Genomic DNA, 15966 nt, shown 5'->3' on the forward strand with positions numbered 1-15966 from the left:
GTTCTCCAAGATGTTTGGAACAACCTCCCTACCAAGTTTGTTCAAAAACTGTGTGCAGGTATGCATAGAAGAATTTATGATTTGATGCTGTTTTGAAGGCAAAGTGTGGTCACAGCAAATAATGATTTGATCTAGAATTTTCTTTTGTTCATTAACTTTGCATTTTGTTAATTGATAAAAATAAATTATTAACACTTCTATTTTTAAAAGCATTCTTACTTTGCAGCATTTTTCCACACCTGTCTAAAACTTTTGCACAGTACTGCATAAAAATCATACAAGCAGGTATATACAATTTGAGTATTACCAGTTAATGAATTGTTGCACTATTAACCAGCGTACATTGAAATAATTAATTCAGTTGATTGGGAATTAACTTTTTCTGACTTTTAAGAAAAGATCTGCAAATTTGCCCATGATGTTCTACGGATTGCCAAATCTTTCAATTGGGTAATCAAGCAAAATGACTCTATTCGCATAGTCAAAATCAGCCCCAAAAAGTTGTCCTTATTTGGAAGCTTGAAATCTGTATAGATTTAACAGATTGTGAAGTTGTCATAGTTTCATGAAGATCCCATTGACACTTATATGTACTATTTTACAGCATTGGAATGGCATAACAAATTCATTTATGGTTCAGACATACATTTACTTGTTCCGTAATGTGAAAAATATTAAAAATTACTCTTCATTCTTAAAATAACAACAAAAAAAATGACTACAGTTGGGACGCTGTGAAATGTAAAGAACACAAATGCAATGATTTGGAAATCTCTTATAGCCATATTTTCTCACAACAGAACATAGAACACAAAGCAGAAGGTGAAATTTAAACATTTTTCCATTTCATTTGGAAAAATGAACTCATTTAGAACGTAATGGCAGCAACACATCTCCAAAAAGTTGGGACATTGTTAAAAAAGCTGGAAAAGTAAGTGGTACTAATGAAAAACATCTGGAAGGTCCATTCTCAACTAAGTCATATGACTGTATATGAAACAAGCAGAGAGAGATGGTCAGAGTTTCACCAATCTGCGATCTGGGTCTAAAAATTGTGTAACAATTTCAGAAAAAATGTTCATCAACATAAAATTGCAAAGACTTTGAATATCCCATCATCTACAATACATAAGGATCAAAAGCTTCATTGATTCTGGAGAAATCATTACGCACAAGGGACAAGACCGAAGGTCAATATTGGATGATGGTGATCTACGGGTTCTCAATTGGCACTGCATTAAAAACAGGCTTATTTAGTCATGCAAATCACTGCATGGGCTCAGGAATACATACGGAAAACATTCTGTGAACACAGTTCCCCCTGCAATCCACAAATGTAATGAAAGCTCTATCTTTCAAAAATGTCAACTCAATCCATAAATGCTGAAGTCTTCTCTTGGCAAATGCTCATTTAAAAGGACTGAGAGCAAATTGAAAACTGTTCTGTGGTTAAATGAATAAAAATGTTAAATTCTTTATGGAAACCACAGATGCCACAGTTGTGAACTCAAGAGGAGAGGGACCATTCAGCTTGTTATCAGCACATAGATCAAAAGCCTCCATCACTGATGGTATGGGGTGCATTAGTGCCTATGGTATGGGCAGCTTACACATCTGGAAAGGCACTATAAATGCTGAGCATGTTCTAGAGATTTTAGGACAACGTATGCTCCAATCCAGGCAATGTCTATTTCAGGGAAGACCTTACATATATCAGCTAAACCACATACTGTATCCATCACAATAGCATGGCTTCACAGAAGTAGAATTTGGGTGATGAACTGGCCGCCTGCAGTCCGGACCTTTCACCAATAGAAAACATTTTGCGCATTATGAAATGAAAAATCCAGCAAAGACCCAGGACTGCTGAGCATCTAGAATCCTACATCAGACAAGAATGGGACAACACTCCTCTCCCAAAACTCCAGCCATTGTCTCCTCACTTCCCAAACATTTACAGACTGTTGTAAAAAGAAGAGGGAATGCTACACAATGGCAGACATGGTCTTGTCCCAACTTTTTCTTAGATGTTGGGATCTTGATGTTGCCATGAATTTCTAAATGAGTTTATTTTTTACAATGAAATGGAAAATGTCTAACGTTCATCTTCTGAGCTGTGTTCTATGTTCTGCTGTGAATAAAATATGGCTATAAGAGATTTATAAATCATTGCGTTCTTGTTTTCTTTTACATGATTGCCTAAAACTTTTGTACAGTTATATATATACAGCAGGTGAAATAAGTATTAAACACGTCACCAATTTTGTAAGTAAATAGATTTCCGAAGGTGCTATTGACATGAAATTCTCACCACATGTCAGTAACAAACCATTCAACCCACACTGGCAAAGACATCAAACTATAGATGTCCATAAATTAAGTTATGTGTATTAATGAGAAATGACACAGGTAAAAAGTATTGAACACATGAAGAAACAAGCAAATAAATCAAACTATAGATGTCCATAAATTAAATTATGTGTAATAATGAAAAATGACACAGGGAAAAAGTATTGAACACATGAAGAAAGAGAGGTGCAAAAAACTTGGAAAGTAATGACATCATCTGAAATCTATCAGTAATTAGAAAGCAATCCTGCTACTTAGTGAAAAATAATATCAGCTGGTTCAACTGATGGTCTGTAAAAAGGTGTCTCATTACCAAGGTGCCACACAAGAAACATCTCATGATGGGTAAAACCAGTGAGCTGTCTCAAGACCTTTGTAACCTTATTGTTGCAAAACATACCGATGGAATTGGTTACAGAAAGATTTCTAAACTACTGACGGTTCCAGTGAACATTGTTAGGGCCATAATCTGGAAGTGGAAATGTTACATGCACGCCGCTAGGTTCAGATAGGGCGAGACGGGTTTCATGAATTCTTTTGAATCCTGGGGGAACCGTTACTCAGGGCGACCATAGGCAACAGCTTCTCTCAGGCACACGATAGATTCAGTTGCTGACCAGATACATCTGACAAGTCTTTTTCAACAGTTTAACAGTGGAATTTAATCTGAAGCACAGTCAGTGTAATTCACGGATATTACAACAACAATCTTCATTACAGTACAGTCTGAGTTTCTTGCTCAACTGGCTCCAGTAACAATACAGTAGTTTCTTCACAAGGCACAGTATTAGAGTCTCTTCAGTAGCATAATTCAGCATAGATTAGATCTCTTAGCAGCACACCTCTATGCATACACAACCACAGGCTTTTCCTTCACAAGGACACAATAGTACACAGCATTCTTCATTCTGCATGGAGATGGAGGGGGGAGGGTTTGATGAGGGAGATAATCCCTGTGACACAATTCCTTCCAGTCCTTATCTTCCTGCCCAATAATACTTTGCACTTTTAGTTCAGGGAGTTTATCTGACCTATGTTTAGTTTCTCGCCTAATCTGAATCCTATTCAATTGCCTTCTGTCAGCTACAGATAACACACTACCTTTCTCTTCGGCTACAGCCAGACTACAATAACAAGTTCCCCACAATCCCCCTGGGGCTCTGCTAAAACACTCCCTGTCTCCTGTGACTGTGTTAACCCCTCTAGTTTCTGGATGCTTCTAAAGCACAACAATTCCTGTCTCCTGTGCTTGTGTTACTTCTAATAGTTGCTGGATGCTTTTCAAGCAACAGCACTACTTCTGCATGTCACAGAAAGAACATCATTTCACAATAAACCAGCCATAACCAGGTGCTCCCTGCAAAATTTCAGACAGAGGAGTGAAAAGAATTATCAGAAGAGTTGTCCTAGAGCTAAGGACCACTGTGGAGAGTTACAGAAAGACCTGCAATCAGTAGGTACAATTGATTCAAAGAAAACTATAAGTAACGCACTCAACCTCCATGACCTGTATGCACGCTCACCATGCAAGACTACATTGCTGAACAAAAAGCATGTTCAAGAGCGTTTAAAGTTTACTCAACAACATTTAGACAAGCCTGTAAAATACAGGGAGAATATAGTCTGGTCAGATGAGACCAAATTGAACTCTTTGGATGCCATAATACACACCATGTATGGAGGCCAAAAGGCACTGCATATCACTCCAAAAACGCGATACCAGCAGTGAAGTTTGGAGGTGGGAACATGATGGTGTGGGGCTGTTTTACAGCATACGACACTGGCAAATTTCATATAGTTGAAAGAAGGATGAATGAACAAATGTACAGAGACATTCTTGACAAAAATCTGCTGCCATCTACCAGGATTATGAAGATGAAACAAGGGTGGACATTTCAGCAAGACAATGATCCCAAACATACAGTCATGGCCAAAAGTTTTGAGAATGACACCAAAATTATATTTTCACATGATCTGCTGGCCTCTGGTTTTTATTAGTGTTTGTCTGATGTTTATATCACATACAGAAATATAATTGCAATCATATTATGAGTACCAATAGGTTATATTGACAGTTAGAATGAGTTAATGCAGCAAGTCAATATTTGCAGTGTTGCCCCTTCTTCTTCAAGACCTCTGTAATTCTCCCTGGCATGCTCTCAATCAACTTTTGGACCAAATCCTGACTGATAGCAGTCCATTCTTGCATAATCAATGCTTGCATTTTGCCAGAATTTGTTGGTTTTTGTTTGTCCACCCGTCTCTTGATGATTGACCACAAGTTCTCAATGGGATTAAGATCTGGGGAGTTTCCAGGCCATGGACCCAAAATCTCTATGTTTTGTTCCATGAGCCATTTAGTTATCACCTTTGCTTTATGGCAAGGTGCTCCATCATGCTGGAAAAGGCATTGTTGGGCGCCAAACTGCTCTTGGACGGTTGGGAGAAGTTGCTCTTGGAGGACATTCTGGTACCATTCTTTATTCATGGCTGTGTTTTTAGGCAAGACTGTGAGTGAGCCGATTCCCTTGGCTGAGAAGCAACCCCACACATGAATGGTTTCAGGATGCTTTACAGTTGGCATGAGACAAGACTGGTGGTAGCGCTCACCTCTTCTTCTCCGAATAAGCTGTTTTCCAGATGTCCCAAACAATCGAAAAGGGGATTCATCAGAGAAAATGACTTTGCCCCAGTCCTCAGCAGTCCACTCCCTGTACCTTTTGCAGAATATCAGTCGGTCCCTGATGTTTTTTCTGGAGAGAAGTGGCTTCTTTGCTGCCCTCCTTGAAACCAGCCCTTGCTCAAAGAGTCTCCGCCTCACAGTGCGTGCAGAAGCACTCACACCAGCCTGGGCAAGCTCGGCACTGCTGGTAGTCCGATCCCGCAGCTGAAACAGTTTTAAGATACGGTCCTGGCGCTTGCTGGTCTTTCTTGGGCGCCCTGGAGCCTTTTTGACAACAATGGAAGCGCTCTCCTTGAAGTTCTTGATGATGCGATAGATTGTTGACTGAGGTGCAATCTTTGTAGCTGCGATACTCTTCCCTGTTAGGCCATTTTTGTGCAGTGCAATGATGGCTGCACGTGTTTCTTTAGAGATAACCATGGTTAACTGAAGAGAAACAATGATACCAAGAACCAGCCTCCTTTTAAAGTGTCCAGTGATGTCATTCTTACTTAATCATGACTGATTGATCGCCAGCTCTGTCCTCATCAACACCCACACCTGTGTTAATGGATCAATCACTAAAACGATGTTAGCTGCTCCTTTTAAGGCAGGACTGCAATGATGTTGAAATGTGTTTTGGGGGTTAAAGTTCATTTTCTGGGCAAATATTGACTTTGCAAGTACAGTAATTGCTGTTAAGCTGATCAATCTTTGACATTCAGGAGTATATGCAAATTGCCATTACAAAAAATGAAGCAGTAAACTTTGGAAAAATTACTATTTGTCTCATTCTCAATACTTTTGGCCATGACTGTACAGCTAAGGAAACTCTCAATTGGATTCAGAGAAAGAATATAAAGCTGCTAGAATGGTCTAGCCAACCACCTGACCTAAATCCCATAGAAAATTTATAGAAGGAACTAAAGCTCAAATTTCATAGAAGGAGCCCACAGAACCTTCAGGATTTGAAGAGTGTTTGTGTGGAAGAATGGGCCACAATCACACTTGAGCAATGCGACTAGTTTCTCCCTATAGGCGGCGTCTTGAAGCTGTCATCACCAACAAAGGCTCTTCCACAAAATATTAAATAAATCTCAATAAGCGTGTTCAATACTTTTTCCCTGTGTCATTTCTCATTATTGTACAATTTAATTTATGGATATCTATGGTTTGATTTCTTTGCCTGTGTGGATTAGATGGGTTGTTACTGACATATGAGAATTTCATGTCAATAGCACCTTTAGAAATATACAGTATTTACTAAGAAAATTGGTGACGTGTTCAATACTTATTTCACCCGATGTATATATAAATATATATATAAATATATATATATGTATATATAAATGGGCTTCTTTATTGAATGTCATGCTTTTCTTCCTTTATAATTGGATCGCCTTGCATGATCTCGTTTCTTCCGCCTATGGCCCCCGGCATTAAGCAACAATTGTAAGTTACAAAATATATATATATATATATATATATATATATATATAAATATATATATACACACATACAGTTATATGAAAAAGTTTGGGCACCCCTATTAATCTTAAGCTTAATGTTTTATAAAAATTGGTGTTTTTGCAACAGCTATTTCAGTTTGATATATGTAATAACTGTTGGACACAGTAATGTTTCTGCCTTGAAATGAGGTTTATTGTACTAACAGAAAATGTGCAATCTGCATTCAAACAAAATTTGACAGGTGCATAAGTATGGGCACCCTTATCATTTTCTTGTTTTAAATACTCCTACCTACTTTTTACTGACTTACTAAAGCACTTTTTTTGGTTTTGTAACCTCATTGAGCTTTGAACTTCATAGCCAGGTGTATGCAATCATGAGAAAAGCTACTTAAAGTGGCCACTTGCAAGTTGTTCTCCTGTTTGAATCTCCTCTGAAGAGTGGCATCATGGGCTCCTCAAAACAACTGTCAAATGATCTGAAAACAAAGATTATTCAACATAGTTGTTCAGGGGAAGGATACAAAAAGCTGTCTCAGAGATTTAACCTGTCAGTTTCCACTGTGAGGAACATAGTAAGGAAATGGAAGAACACAGGGACAGTTCTTGTTAAGGCCAGAAGTGGCAGGCCAAGAAAAACATCAGAAAGGCAGAGAGGAAGAATGGTGAGATCAGTCAAGGACAATCCTCAGACCACCTCCAGAGAGCTGCAGCATCAACTTGCTGCAGATGGTGTCACTGTGCATCGGTCAACTATACAACGCACTTTGCACAAGGAGAAGCTGTATGGGAGAGTGATGCGAAAGAAGCAGTTTCTGCAAGCACGCCACAAACAGAGTCGGCTGAGGTATGCAAAAGCACATTTGGAGAAGCCAATTTCTTTTTGGAAGAAGGTCCTGTGGACTGATGAAACCAAGATTGAGTTGTTTGGTCACACAAAAAGGCATTATGCATGGCGGCAAAAAAACACAGCATTCCAACAAAAACACTTGCTACCCACAGTAAAATTTGGTGGAGGTTCCATCATGCTTTGGGGCTGTGTGGCCAATGCCGACACCGGGAATCTTGTTAAAGTTGAGGGACGCATGGATTCCACTCAGTATCAGCAGATTCTTGACAATAATGTTCAAGAATCAGTGATAAAGTTGAAGTTACGCAGGGGATGGATCTTTCAGCAAGACAATGATCCAAAACACCGCTCCAAATCTACTCAGGCATTCATGCAGAGGAACAATTACAATGTTCTGGAATGGCCATCCCAGTCCCCAGACCTGAATATCATTGAACATCTGTGGGATCATTTGAAGAGGGCTGTCCATGCTCGGCGACCATCAAACTTAACTGAACTGGAATTGTTTTGTAAAGAGAAATGGTCAAAAATACCTTCATCCAGGATCCAGGAACTCATTAAAAGCTACAGGAAGCGACTAGAGGCTGTTATTTTTGCAAAAGGAGGATCTACTAAATATTAATGTCACTTTTCTGGTGAGGTGCCCATACTTATGCACCTGTCAAATTTTGTTTGAATGCAGATTGCACATTTTCTGTTAGTACAATAAACCTCATTTCAAGGCAGAAACATTACTGTGTCCAACAGTTATTACATATATCAAACTGAAATAGCTGTTGCAAAAACACCAACATTTATAAAACAATAAGCTTAAGATTAATAGGGGTGCCCAAACTTTTTCATATAACTGTATATATACTATAGTCAACAAAGCACTCACCTCAGGGCAGGCTCCCAGAGTCTGGAGTTTAGTACTTTCAGTCCGGGTTATGATAGTGAAAATGCTGCCACCCTAAAACAAAAGGATGTGATTAATAAGGTTTTTATATTTTTTTCTTTAAAGAACTTATTTCCTTGTGTTAACAGACAGTCTTTTAATGCGTCACACTTAGGCTTTATTCACATGTTGCGGCCACAGCGTGTGGTTTTTTTTGACACAATTGTGCTAGAATTACTATGTGTGAATTCAGCCTTAACGTGTAACCACCATTTACATTTTTATTTCATAAATCCATATATCCAATTGTAGTATATCTTTGTAATATATGTTATCAAAGAAATCTTCTTTCTCTGCCAGGATTGATCATTCCTTCTCAAAATTCTCAATTCTGAGGTAAAATGTGTATTCAGTGACAGACTTTGCCATTACTGAGATAGGAGATGGCATTTGCTACTGATGAGATTCTATGTAGAGGAAAGGAGGTAAAGGGGGAGGAGGGAAGAGTTAGAGGTAGAGCGCCTCCCTACTTCTGTCTACATAGAATCTCATCAGCAGCAGATGCCATCTCCTATCTTAGTAATAGGAAAGTCTCTCTTCATTGAATACAGATTTTTACCTGGGAATTGAGAATTCAGAAAATTAATGACCAGTCCAGGAGGAGAAAGAAGCAGATTTCTCTGATAAGATATTTTACAAAGCTGCTTATTTTCATGTGTTCTATTAATTTATTAAATAAAAATTAAAATAGCGGTTAATCTTTAATGGTATTTCCAATTTCCTTCTTCCGTCCACATTCACAGTTTTCACTCTATTTACTCGCTGCCCAGCTCAATTGACAATCATTATGCACTAAATTCTCCAGAACATAACAAAGTGTTTCACCTTCATAATTCCTTCCTTGCTAATTCAATTAAACATACAATGCCTTAAAGGCAGAAATTTCATTAACTGGAGTGCACTGCTTCTCTCCATCATGTTATGGTGAGATTACTAGAGTGCACTGCTTCTCTCCATCATGTTATGGTGAGATTACTAGAGCGCACTGCTTCTCTCCATCATGTTAGAATGACATAGCTGGAGTGCACTGCTTCTCTCCATCATGTTAGAATGACATAGCTGGAGTGCACTGCTTCTCTCCATCATGTTAGAATGACATAGCTGGAGTGCACTGCTTCTCTCCATCATGTTAGAATGACATAGCTGGAGTGCTCTGCTTCTCTCCATCATGTTAGAATGACATAGCTGGAGTGCACTGCTTCTCTCCATCATGTTAGAATGACATAGCTGGAGTGCTCTGCTTCTCTCCATCATGTTAGAATGACATAGCTGGAGTGCACTGCTTCTCTCCATCATGTTATGGTGAGATTACTAGAGTGCACTGCTTCTCTCCATCATGTTAGAATGATATAGCTGGAGTGCACTGCTTCTCTCCATCATGTTAGAATGACATAGCTGGAGTGCACTGCTTCTCTCCATCATGTTAGAATGACATAGCTGGAGTGCACTGCTTCTCTCCATCATGTTAGAATGACATAGCTGGAGTGCACTGCTTCTCTCCATCATGTTAGAATGACATAGCTGGAGTGCACTGCTTCTCTCCATCATGTTAGAATGACATAGCTGGAGTGCACTGCTTCTCTCTATCATGTTAGAATGACATAGCTGGAGTGCTCTGCTTCTCTCCATCATGTTAGAATGACATAGCTGGAGTGCACTGCTTCTCTCCATAATGTTAGAATGACATAGCTGGAGTGCACTGCTTCTCTCCATCATGTTAGAATGACATAGCTGGAGTGCACTGCTTCTCTCCATCATGTTAGAATGACATAGCTGGAGTGCACTGCTTCTCTCCATCATGTTAGAATGACATAGCTGGAGTGCACTGCTTCTCTTCATCATGTTATGGTGAGATTACTAAAGTGCACTGCTTCTCTCCATCATGCTAGAATGACATAGCTGGAGTGCACTGCTTCTCTCCATCATGTTAGAATGACATAGCTGGAGTGCACTGCTTCTCTCCATCATGTTAGAATGACATAGCTGGAGTGCTCTGCTTCTCTTCATCATGTTAGAATGACATAGCTGGAGTGCACTGTTTCTCTCCATCATGTTAGAATGACATAGCTGGAGTGCACTGCTTCTCTCTATCATGTTAGAATGACATAGCTGGAGTGCTCTGCTTCTCTCCATCATGTTAGAATGACATAGCTGGAGTGCACTGCTTCTCTCCATCATGTTAGAATGACATAGCTGGAGTGCACTGCTTCTCTCCATCATGTTAGAATGACATAGCTGGAGTGCACTGCTTCTCTCCATCATGTTAGAATGACATAGCTGGAGTGCACTGCTTATTTCCATCATGTTAGAATGACATAGCTGGAGTGCACTGCTTCTCTCCATCATGTTAGAATGACATAGCTGGAGTGCACTGCTTCTCTCCATCATGTTATGGTGAGATTACTAGAGTACACTGCTTCTCTCCATCATGTTATGGTGAGATTACTAGAGTGCTCTGCTTCTCTCCATCATGTTATGGTGAGATTACTAGAAAGCTCTGCTTCTCTCCATCATGTTAGAATGACATATCTGGAGTGCACTGCTTCTCTCCATCATGTTAGAATGACATAGCTGGAGTGCACTGCTTCTCTCCATCATGTTAGAATGACATAGCTGGAGTGCACTGCTTCTCTCCATCATGTTAGAATGACATAGCTGGAGTGCACTGCTTATTTCCATCATGTTAGAATGACATAGCTGGAGTGCACTGCTTCTCTCCATCATGTTAGAATGACATAGCTGGAGTGCACTGCTTCTCTCCATCATGTTAGAATGACATAGCTGGAGTGCACTGCTTCTCTTCATCATGTTATGGTGAGATTACTAAAGTGCACTGCTTCTCTCCATCATGCTAGAATGACATAGCTGGAGTGCACTGCTTCTCTCCATCATGTTAGAATGACATAGCTGGAGTGCACTGCTTCTCTCCATCATGTTAGAATGACATAGCTGGAGTGCTCTGCTTCTCTTCATCATGTTAGAATGACATAGCTGGAGTGCACTGTTTCTCTCCATCATGTTAGAATGACATAGCTGGAGTGCTCTGCTTCTCTCCATCATGTTAGAATGACATACCTGGAGTGCACTGCTTCTCTCCATCATGTTAGAATGACATAGCTGGAGTGCACTGCTTCTCTCCATCATGTTAGAATGACATAGCTGGAGTGCACTGCTTCTCTCAATCATGTTAGAATGACATAGCTGGAGTGCACTGCTTATTTCCATCATGTTAGAATGACATAGCTGGAGTGCACTGCTTCTCTCCATCATGTTATGGTGAGATTACTAGAGTACACTGCTTCTCTCCATCATGTTATGGTGAGATTACTAGAGTGCTCTGCTTCTCTCCATCATGTTATGGTGAGATTACTAGAAAGCTCTGCTTCTCTCCATCATGTTAGAATGACATAGCTGGAGTGCACTGCTTCTCTCCATCATGTTAGAATGACATAGCTGGAGTGCACTGCTTCTCTCCATCATGTTAGAATGACATAGCTGGAGTGCACTGCTTCTCTCCATCATGTTAGAATGACATAGCTGGAGTGCACTGCTTCTCTCCATCATGTTAGAATGACATAGCTGGAGTGCACTGCTTCTCTCTATCATGTTAGAATGACATAGCTGGAGTGCACTGCTTCTCTCCATCATGTTAGAATGATATAGCTGGAGTGCTCTGCTTCTCTCTATCATGTTAGAATGACATAGCTGGAGTGCACTGCTTCTCTCCATCATGTTAGAATGACATAGCTGGAGTGCACTGCTTCTCTCCATCATGTTAGAATGACATAGCTGGAGTGCTCTGCTTCTCTCCATCATGTTAGAATGACATAGCTGGAGTGCACTGCTTCTCTCCATCATGTTAGAATGACATAGCTTGAGTGCTCTGCTTCTCTCCATCATGTTAGAATGACATAGCTGGAGTGCACTGCTTCTCTCTATCATGTTAGAATGACATAGCTGGAGTGCTCTGCTTCTCTCTATCATGTTAGAATGACATACCTGGAGTGCACTGCTTCTCTCCATCATGTTAGAATGACATAGCTGGAGTGCACTGCTTCTCTCCATCATGTTAGAATGACATAGGTGGAGTGCACTGCTTATTTCCATCATGTTAGAATGACATAGCTGGAGTGCACTGCTTCTCTCCATCATGTTAGAATGACATAGCTGGAGTGCACTGCTTCTCTCCATCATGTTATGGTGAGATTACTAGAGTACACTGCTTCTCTCCATCATGTTATGGTGAGATTACTAGAGTGCTCTGCTTCTCTCCATCATGTTATGGTGAGATTACTAGAAAGCTCTGCTTCTCTCCATCATGTTAGAATGACATAGCTGGAGTGCACTGCTTCTCTCCATCATGTTAGAATGACATAGCTGGAGTGCACTGCTTCTCTCCATCATGTTAGAATGACATAGCTGGAGTGCACTGCTTCTCTCCATCATGTTATGGTGAGATTACTAGAAAGCTCTGCTTCTCTCCATCATGTTAGAATGACATAGCTGGAGTGCACTGCTTCTCTCTATCATGTTAGAATGACAAAGCTGGAGTGCACTGCTTCTCTCCATCATGTTAGAATGACATAGCTGGAGTGCTCTGCTTCTCTACATCATGTTAGAATGACATAGCTGGAGTGCTCTGCTTCTCTCCATCATGTTAGAATGACATAGCTTGAGTGCACTGCTTCTCTCCATCATGTTAGAATGACATAGCTGGAGTGCACTGCTTCTCTCCATCATGTTATGGTGAGATTACTAGAAAGCTCTGCTTCTCTCCATCATGTTAGAATGACATAGCTGGAGTGCACTGCTTCTCTCTATCATGTTAGAAGGACATAGCTGGAGTGCACTGCTTCTCTCCATCATGTTAGAATGATATAGCTGGAGTGCTCTGCTTCTCTCTATCATGTTAGAATGACAAAGCTGGAGTGCACTGCTTCTCTCCATCATGTTAGAATGACATAGCTGGAGTGCACTGCTTCTCTCCATCATGTTAGAATGACATAGCTGGAGTGCTCTGCTTCTCTCCATCATGTTAGAATGACATAGCTGGAGTGCACTGCTTCTCTCCATCATGTTAGAATGACATAGCTGGAGTGCTCTGCTTCTCTCCATCATGTTAGAATGACATAGCTGGAGTGCACTGCTTCTCTCCATCATGTTAGAATGACATAGCTGGAGTGCTCTGCTTCTCTCTATCATGTTAGAATGACATAGCTGGAGTGCTCTGCTTCTCTCCATCATGTTAGAATGACATAGCTGGAGTGCTCTGCTTCTCTCCATCATGTTAGAATGACATAGCTGGAGTGCACTGCTTCTCTCCATCATGTTAGAATGACATAGCTGGAGTGCACTGCTTCTCTCCATCATGTTATGGTGAGATTACTAGAAAGCTCTGCTTCTCTCCATCATGTTAGAATGACATAGCTGGAGTGCACTGCTTCTCTCTATCATGTTAGAATGACATAGCTGGAGTGCACTGCTTCTCTCCATCATGTTAGAATGATATAGCTGGAGTGCTCTGCTTCTCTCTATCATGTTAGAATGACATAGCTGGAGTGCACTGCTTCTCTCCATCATGTTAGAATGACATAGCTGGAGTGCACTGCTTCTCTCCATCATGTTAGAATGACATAGCTGGAGTGCTCTGCTTCTCTCCATCATGTTAGAATGACATAGCTGGAGTGCACTGCTTCTCTCCATCATGTTGGAATGACATAGCTGGAGTGCTCTGCTTCTCTCCATCATGTTAGAATGACATACCTGGAGTGCACTGCTTCTCTCCATCATGTTAGAATGACATAGCTGGAGTGCACTGCTTCTCTCCATCATGTTAGAATGACATAGGTGGAGTGCACTGCTTATTTCCATCATGTTAGAATGACATAGCTGGAGTGCACTGCTTCTCTCCATCATGTTAGAATGACATAGCTGGAGTGCACTGCTTCTCTCCATCATGTTATGGTGAGATTACTAGCGTACACTGCTTCTCTCCATCATGTTATGGTGAGATTACTAGAGTGCTCTGCTTCTCTCCATCATGTTATGGTGAGATTACTAGAAAGCTCTGCTTCTCTCCATCATGTTAGAATGACATAGCTGGAGTGCACTGCTTCTCTCCATCATGTTAGAATGACATAGCTGGAGTGCACTGCTTCTCTCCATCATGTTAGAATGACATAGTTGGAGTGCACTGCTTCTCTCCATCATGTTAGAATGATATAACTGGAGTGCTCTGCTTCTCTCTATCATGTTAGAATGACATAGCTGGAGTGCACTGCTTCTCTCCATCATGTTAGAATGACATAGCTGGAGTGCACTGCTTCTCTCCATCATGTTAGAATGACATAGGTGGAGTGCACTGCTTATTTCCATCATGTTAGAATGACATAGCTGGAGTGCACTGCTTCTCTCCATCATGTTAGAATGACATAGCTGGAGTGCACTGCTTCTCTCCATCATGTTATGGTGAGATTACTAGAGTACACTGCTTCTCTCCATCATGTTATGGTGAGATTACTAGAGTGCTCTGCTTCTCTCCATCATGTTATGGTGAGATTACTAGAAAGCTCTGCTTCTCTCCATCATGTTAGAATGACATAGCTGGAGTGCACTGCTTCTCTCCATCATGTTAGAATGACATAGCTGGAGTGCACTGCTTCTCTCCATCATGTTAGAATGACATAGTTGGAGTGCACTGCTTCTCTCCATCATGTTAGAATGATATAACTGGAGTGCTCTGCTTCTCTCTATCATGTTAGAATGACATAGCTGGAGTGCACTGCTTCTCTCCATCATGTTAGAATGACATAGCTGGAGTGCACTGCTTCTCTCCATCATGTTAGAATGATATAACTGGAGTGCTCTGCTTCTCTCTATCATGTTAGAATGACATAGCTGGAGTGCACTGCTTCTCTCCATCATGTTAGAATGACATAGCTGGAGTGCACTGCTTCTCTCCATCATGTTAGAATGACATAGTTGGAGTGCACTGCTTCTCTCCATCATGTTAGAATGATATAACTGGAGTGCTCTGCTTCTCTCTATCATGTTAGAATGACATAGCTGGAGTGCACTGCTTCTCTCCATCATGTTAGAATGACATAGCTGGAGTGCACTGCTTCTCTCCATCATGTTAGAATGATATAACTGGAGTGCTCTGCTTCTCTCTATCATGTTAGAATGACATAGCTGGAGTGCACTGCTTCTCTCCATCATGTTAGAATGACATAGCTGGAGTGCACTGCTTCTCTCCATCATGTTAGAATGACATAGCTGGAGTGCTCTGCTTCTCTCCATCATGTTAGAATGACATAGCTGGAGTGCACTGCTTCTCTCCATCATGTTAGAATGACATAGCTGGAGTGCTCTGCTTCTCTACATCATGTTAGAATGACATAGCTGGAGTGCACTGCTTCTCTCTATCATGTTAGAATGACATAGCTGGAGTGCTCTGCTTCTCTCTATCATGTTAGAATCACATAGCTGGAGTGCACTGCTTCTCTCCATCATGTTAGAATGACATAGCTGGAGTGCTCTGCTTCTCTCCATCATGTTAGAATGACATAGCTGGAGTGCACTGCTTCTCTCTATCATGTTAGAATGACATAGCTGGAGTGCTCTGCTTCTCTCCATCATGTTAGAATGACATAGCTGGAGTTCACTGCTTCTCTCTATCATGTTAGAATGACATAGCTGG

At 40.7% G+C, this 15966-nt stretch overlaps 1 protein-coding gene across 1 annotated transcript in view; it reads right to left on the bottom strand.

The window, feature by feature from the left end:
* The window catches only part of P2RX2 (purinergic receptor P2X 2), a 58894-nt gene that overhangs the window by 26583 nt on the left and 16345 nt on the right, over positions 1-15966 (bottom strand). Inside the window, exon 3 of the mRNA XM_073653602.1 lies at positions 8211-8282. Within this exon, the coding sequence (XP_073509703.1) occupies positions 8211-8282 (72 nt within the window). The remainder of the gene's footprint in view (positions 1-8210; positions 8283-15966) is intronic.

This window comes from Phyllobates terribilis, unplaced genomic scaffold (assembly GCF_046119375.1).
Source record: "Phyllobates terribilis strain yellow unplaced genomic scaffold, ASM4611937v1 Scaffold_1__5_contigs__length_1240528914, whole genome shotgun sequence".
In the NCBI taxonomy this organism is placed as follows: domain Eukaryota; kingdom Metazoa; phylum Chordata; class Amphibia; order Anura; family Dendrobatidae; genus Phyllobates; species Phyllobates terribilis.